This window comes from Crassostrea angulata, chromosome 2 (genome assembly GCF_025612915.1).
Source record: "Crassostrea angulata isolate pt1a10 chromosome 2, ASM2561291v2, whole genome shotgun sequence".
Classification (NCBI taxonomy): Eukaryota; Metazoa; Mollusca; class Bivalvia; order Ostreida; family Ostreidae; genus Magallana; species Magallana angulata.
Genome location: NC_069112.1, coordinates 72,793,582 through 72,800,912, shown reverse-complemented (window position 1 = coordinate 72,800,912; position 7,331 = coordinate 72,793,582). Strand labels below are relative to the sequence as shown.

The 7,331-nt window shown below is 35.0% G+C and overlaps 1 protein-coding gene across 1 annotated transcript; it reads left to right on the top strand.

Annotated features, from left to right (window-relative positions):
* Positions 1-2,962: 2,962 nt before the first annotated feature.
* On the top strand, positions 2,963-5,500 carry LOC128174839 (uncharacterized). Its single transcript, XM_052840277.1, has 3 exons — positions 2,963-4,303; positions 4,393-4,543; positions 4,666-5,500. Exons 1-3 carry the CDS (start codon positions 2,963-2,965, stop codon positions 5,229-5,231), a joined length of 2,058 nt encoding a protein of 685 aa, XP_052696237.1. The 3' UTR covers positions 5,232-5,500.
* The last annotated feature ends 1,831 nt before the right edge of the window (positions 5,501-7,331 follow it).

The window sequence follows — 7,331 nt, the reverse complement described above, 5'->3', positions numbered from 1 at the left end:
AATGACAACATGAAGAAGTGCACAATTTATCGGACTATGTGACATAATTATAAATACTTTATTACGAAGGTGATATTTTATTTTACTTTGTGAATTGGGTCATTCATTTTTATGCAGTTCATTTCGAATTTCGTACTTAATCTTTGTTTTGAAGATTTAAAAAGTCCTGCAAAAAATAAAAGTTACTGGTAAATACATTTAGTTTTAGATTTTACATTTTCTTTGTTTTTTAATCTTTCATCAACTTTATTACCTTTATTGCCTGGTGGGTATTTATTAAGGAACATATTAGATATATCTTACAGCTTTAATTTCCGCAGCACATATAAGATTTTATATCTCTGTTAGTCTAATTATTGTCATTTCGATACAATAATACTCAGAACGTACGATCCAAGTTGCACTCTGTCCACTCTGTTGTTAAATTGCAGAACTTTAATTTTTTTATACAATTTGAGATTTTTGGCATTAATTCATTTAGAGGTATTCGTGAATTATAGACTTATTTTCACAAAAAAGAAAACGATCACAATATTATCCATACAAAGTATTCTTCTTAAAAAGCAATATGAAGATAACGAACAGAGAGAGAGAGAGAGAGAGAGAGAGAGAGAGAGAGAGAGAGAGAGAGATTACATGTACATGTATATCACTTTCTGACTGTATTGTATTGGTATCAGAGGCGGATCCAGCAATTTTGAAAAGGGGGGGGGGGGGGTTCCAATTGATGAAAATTAATACGTGCAAAATACATTATTTATCAATAAACAAAGCCTTTTGAACACTAAGAAACGAAAAATAATTCAGACTTATTACGAAAAGCTATTATAAAAATGAATTTTTGGTAAAAAAAAAAATAAAAATATGTCTTTGATGTTTAAATTCTGAATGATTCTTGGAAACAAAACAAAAAAGGGCTTTCTTTTGTGTTTCATGTGGGTATGAAGGTACGGTATAGCTAGCATTCCAGAAAAATAGCCTAACTTGCATAAAATTAACTATAATCGATTTTTTTAAAAAGTTGAGTTGACAATACATTGTAGATGTTGTTATAAATCTGTTTTTCTAGCGACACAGCTTAGTTAATTTTTTTAAAAAAATTCCACATGTTTACTCATAGATGTGAGCACCGGATGCTGATGGGGAGTACCTTTATCGATAAAAAAAAATCGTTAGGGTTTTTCATATAAGAAATACATGTACATGTAAATTACGGTGCGTTGTAAAAAATTCTTTCAATTAGCAATTTTAAAAGTATTTATTTGAAATAATTACAGTATTTATATTATAAATGGGGACAATTGCCTTTAAATAGGCATTACAAGTTTTCAAAAAAATTTATATGTCCCAGATAAAGGGGGGGGGGGTTCCAGAGAGAGAGAGAGAGAGAGAGAGAGAGAGAGAGAGAGAGAGAGAGAGAGAGAGAGAGAGAGAGAGATTATCTTGTTTGCTATGATATAATATACCAATATACTGGTTTCAGTAAATGAAGAAAAAAATCAAAAATCATTTTAAAGGCTGAACATTTTTACCGGGTGGGAAATCTCTGGTGCGGACAGGACTTAATTTTAAGAGGTGTGAAAGCCTCCGGGGCTGGAAGTCTACCCACATATGCGGTCGTGAACGCTGCTCATCACTATACACAGGAAGCAGATACTACACAAGATATAAATAATTGGTCAGAATTGGTCTTTGTTTGAATATCTCATTGTTCTAAAGACAACACGAAGCGATTTTATAAGGAAATGTTACGTGTCATCCGGATTTTCTTTAAGTGTGTAAAGCACAATTTAAAAAAAATCAGTAAACTACATATAATTCAGCCCCCAAAAATTTTACTCGGTACATTGTGTTTAGAATTTGACATTGTTTAATTCAACAAACATAATTGTGTAAGAAAACCATACGATCAGTAAAAATGTTGAATGTAAAGGCAGCCATTATACGATGACAACTAATAGGTTCGTTCTCAATGGAGTGACGTTTTTGTGAAACAAGTCTGTGTAACCAGTAAATACACTTTAATAGCTCATAAGTTTGTTTTCAAAAGAAAATTTTATATGCATGATTTGGGCTGCACGCTCATTCATCTTCGTGGAATTCATTTGGTCATAAACATTCACAATGATTCAAATATAAATTGCGTATTTTCAATTACTGAATAACAAAAATATTTTTCTCATTTATCCGACCTGTATACAATTCACCTATTACGGAAAAAGAAAATAAATATGTTTGTCTATTAATTGAGGTGTCGCTTATAATTCAAGAGATGCTAAAATTAAATTGTGATGCATCAAAAATACTTGGGGTGTTTATGCCTCCCTGACTTTGGTCCGTAAACATTTGGGAGGATAGTTACAACATTACAGAGAGAGAGAGAGAGAGAGAGAGAGAGAGAGAGAGAGAGAGAGAGAGAGAGAGAGAGCGCTAAAACATCACTGGAGAAAAAATGTAGGTCCCATGATGGCATCCATAGTGTATTCCCCCCAATAACTGAACACATAGTGGAAAATAGCAATTTTCGAAAATAAAAATACAGTTACAGTAGAGCACATTTATAACGAACACAATTTTATCAGATCTCGTTTACGGCAAAATTATTTTCATTCACTACATTTTTCAATCGTACAATGAACTCATTATTGATAGCAAATTGTGGTTTAAATCACTGTCACTGACACTCTTCGTTTTAAAGTTTGTTTTACTGCTGAAGGAAAACTAATGAACAAGAGAGTGCTAACTTTCGGGATAGAAATAAATATTGATGATATTTAAGAGTGTAGAAATGTCCTTAAATATACAGTGTGTCAGAATTTTCAAGACAGAAAATATGGGGAATTATAAATTAGGTTCACAATAAAATAAATTGCATAATTTGTTTATTTTTGTGGTAAATGTCGTGAATAAAATTGCATATAACTGGCAATCGATGTAACAACGATTGTTCTCATTCAAACAGATGCCAGGCACAGGAAAACGGGAATTCCCGTGTATTCTATGCAGGAAGCGAACAAAACCAACTGAGAGACGAACACTGACAGCAGAACTGAAACAATTGGTGCAGAAAATGTGTGTGTCCGATCCGTCTGATGAAGATGTACTTTGCACTGCATGTCGGATTAAATGCCATGTAAAGCTTAAGAAACACATAGAGAAAAAAGACACAGCGCCAAAGGATACGTTATTTTCACCACAACAACAAGGAAGCTCCTCCAGATACGCCAGGAGTCCACCCTCTGTCACCCTTCCGCTACCTTCGTCCGCCACCAGCCATGCCCGTTGTTTCATTTGCAAACGGCCCGGACCCAAACTAATTGTTGTGCCAACTAGTGAGAGAAACTCTGTTTTTCTGCATCAGAAAATCCTTATTCCATACGGTTCAAGGTGCTGTAGTAAACATATTCCGGATGGCAGGTTTACCTCAGATGCTCTGAAACAGATTCCCGTTTTCTCACAAACATCAAGCTTAAACAGGAGCTCCATCGTCGACATTTTACTGTATTTGCGAGAAACTGCTTTGAGATATGATACATCTCGAATTGATTTTGACCGAGAAAATGCTTTCAGTGATCAACAGTACACAACTCTTACCGGTCTTAGCAAGAATTCCTTTAACGACCTGTTGTCTTATATCAGCGACAGTGTTAAGAATACATCTGTACGCAGTGCTAGGAATAGCCTGGGGATTTTTCTTGTGAAGATGAAGTCCGGCCTTTGCAACAGTATCCTGTCAACCATTTTCAACGTCTCCAAAGCAAGCATCCGTCGGGCTATTCATACAGTGCGGAGGGCATTAATGGAAAACTTTGTTCCCCAGAACCTTGGTTTTCAACACATATCAAGAGAAAGTGTTATTCAACATCATACACGACCATTAGCTGAATCATTGTTTGGTGGAACCGGAAGTCAAGCCCTACTAGTGCTGGATGGTACCTATATATACATTCAAAAGAGCTCCAACTTCACTTTCCAAAGAAAATCCTACAGTTTGCATAAAGGCCGACCACTCGTAAAGCCGATGGTGATTGTATCTACAAGCGGTTATTACATCTCTGTAATTGGACCCTATCTCGCAAGAAACAACGATGCAGCCATCCTTCAGCACATCATGAAATCAAACAGGGAGGATGTATTGAAGTGGGTTGAGGAAGACGATATCTTCATTATTGATAGGGGTTTCAGGGATTCTGTTGCATACCTGGAAGAACTTGGCATTCAGGCTATCATGCCAGCTTTCATGAAAAAGGGGGAGAAGCAGATGTCTACTCCAGATGCAAATACAAGTCGACTTGTAACAAAGGTATATTGAGATTGATGCAATAACTATGAAAACCAATTTACAGTCATATCTTAAGTACATGTACTAATACGTTTCCTACTTATTTTTAGATTCGATGGGTTGTTGAATCGGCAAACGCTAGAATAAAACGATGGAAACTGCTTGACTGTATTCTACCCACTAGCCAAATACCATTTATTGGTGACTACGTCAAAATTGTTTGTAGCATATCAAACAAATACTACCCACCACTTTCTTCGGGTTCGTATATGTAATACATACATAAGATTTTAAAAGATTGCATGATAGATATTTTTTATCACTGAAGTAAATATCAAACGTTTATTAATACATGTATTAATGATATTAATAACTTCATGCAGGTGACAGAGATGCCGATATGGCTGTTGCAGCCAAAATGCAGTTCCTTGCGAAACAAGTGAACCACCTTAAGGAGGAAGTCGAAGCCAGGAAACTGCACTCACGAGTAGCCATGTGGAGAAATCCTGAAGATCTCGATTCCTTGGGCTTCCCTCATTTGGATGAGGATGATATTCGCAACATAACGTGTGGAGTGTATCAGCTTAAACTTGCTAGCAGTTATGCGGCGGAACATTTTCAAGATGGAAGCAATATCTTGATACACAAAGAGGACCCGAATCTGCTGAGAATCAAAATTCAGAGTAGACATGTCTCTGCGAAATCATATCTGCTTTGGATTCGTTTTGATGAATCAAGTATAACGGGTTGGTACTGTCAGTGCAAAGCTGGGGCCCGAGTGGTAGGGGTTTGTGCGCACGTCGCGGCAGTTATTTGGTATATAGGACTCCGTAACTACAAAGGATCGTTTAAATCTGTCCAAGACTGGGGAAGATTCGTTGATGACGCTTCAGTTTTGCCGGAACCAGTAGACGAGTCTGAGTCAGACGAAGATCTAGTTGAAGAGTAAATTAAACGGAAGTTGTCAAATGAAATCACTGATATGTATCAATTGAATTGTAGATAGGGTAATTTTTTTGAAAGGTAGTTTTCATTTGTTGTTTTTTTTTAATTCTTTAAATCGACTCTCTTAAATGATATCTGATTTGTAGTACATCATCATATTATGTACTGTATGATTTTAAAGAATAACGATCGAAATTTTGATACATGCAAAATATGTATAATGAAGGGGGAATCCAATATTCTTCTTTTTCAGTGTATTGTGTGTACGTTTAATATAGACATATAGTTTATATAATGTCTTATGATATAGGTAAGTTCAAATAGAAAGTTTGATTAATATTTGTGACTAAATATTTAAATAAAACATTTTTTTTTCATTTTATCGTAGACAAAAGTTTTTCATTGAGAAATGATAAAAATGTTTGAAAATTAAGAAAATTATGTGAATAAAAATCGTACATATGTATTCAACATGATCCTCAACAAGAGTCGCTTATAATTAGCGGACGATCCTAATATTTTTTACGCCTGAAGAAAATAATTTTAGATTGGGGGAAGGGCATAACTTTACTTTTCTTTAATTATTTTCGAAGGGGGGGGGGCAACTAAGCAAAAACCCCTTCACAAACAAATAAAAACAATTGTTTCATTTAGAGGGCATAAGCATTAGAATATGTTTAATACAGTACTCTGTAGAAATCAGCAATATTATGGAGGGGGTCACACTGTATCAGCAATATTATTTGGATGGGGTATGTACATGTACATATGCGTATTCACTAGGAAAGTGTCCGATTCGTTTCTTCTTCCGTTGCCCTTCCATATTCGGTGTAAATATATATACGAAAGTATCCCCAAACAACTTACCTCAGATTTTTTATTTTTACTTGTCTCTGCACCATCGATCACCAGCTCAATACGGTTGCGTGGTTTCACTGGTTTGTTTACGCATAAAAACGACGGTTTTTGATCCGCTTTCCGAGTAAGCCTAAGGTTGTTTAATAGGAGAAACTTTGGGGCAAGTAAAGCTACAATTATTAACAGAAGAACTAACTGAATAATTTTTAAAATAAATTATTTGCACAAAATGTGATTATGTTAATCTTTTTAAAACCAGCGTATTTTTTGTGCTGTAAATTGCACTTTTTTTCGTAAGTATCATATGCACTGTAGCTTTATATTTACCTCCCCATATTTTCTTCGTAGAGCTTCAGCCATATGTACCGTATGTATGTTTTGTCACAAGTATGTACACTTTCGAAAAATACCCCAGTTCGACGGACACGAGTAACCCGGTGAATTTTTCATTCTCTGATAATTTGTCGTGCATAATTTAGTCTGAACCAGCAGCCAACCAAGCATTAAGCAGAATCCACCGATAAAAAAGTTTGTGGTTAAGGCGCGGGTATTTATTATGCACGAAGTAGCTGTTAGAATTGAACGCGACGCCATCGATAAAAGTCAGCCAAATCGGTTTTAATAACATTTATATAATTTTAAGCAATTGAACAATTAAATATCTGAATATAAATAAGGAAACCCCGCATGCGCCTCAATTATATGTTATTTGAATTTATTGGGCTGAATAGTAAAAAATAGATACGCAGTGTTATCACAGGCAACGACACTGAAAAATGTAAATATTTAATATAAAAAATAACATGAAAAAATGAATTGTTTGAAAATCTGACGTAGTCTTCTTGCTCATGACGTTGCATAGAGCAACGTCAAAATGATGCTACGTTATCGCAAAGTATACTGCATTTACATTTCAGTAAAACATAAACAAAGCTTTAAACAGTTATAAATTGGTGATTTTATGAAAATATACCCTCTGTAAAAGTATTTTGAGGAACATTATCTAAGTTGGACATGGGGCCGAAATTGACCCCAAACGCACTTGGTCCGAAACTGGCCAAAAATTTTGCCAAATAATATAAAAGCAATAAATATGAAGTCCTACTTGTCATTTTGTTTGAAAAGTATGCTTACAAGAACAGACCAATGCCTTTTAAATCACTCAGAACAGTTGTCGAACTGCGCAAGTACAGACTTATTTTTAGGTTTAAAACTAACAAATATGAATGAGGTTCATTGGTTTAAG

Coding starts and splice junctions, on each gene's coding strand:
- LOC128174839 (XM_052840277.1), top strand. CDS start 2,963: ATGCCAGGCACAGGAAAACGGGAATTCCCGTGTATTCTATGCAGGAAG. Junction 4,304..4,392: donor CAAGTCGACTTGTAACAAAG/GTATATTGAGAT, acceptor ACTTATTTTTAG/ATTCGATGGGTTGTTGAATC. Junction 4,544..4,665: donor CTACCCACCACTTTCTTCGG/GTTCGTATATGT, acceptor AACTTCATGCAG/GTGACAGAGATGCCGATATG.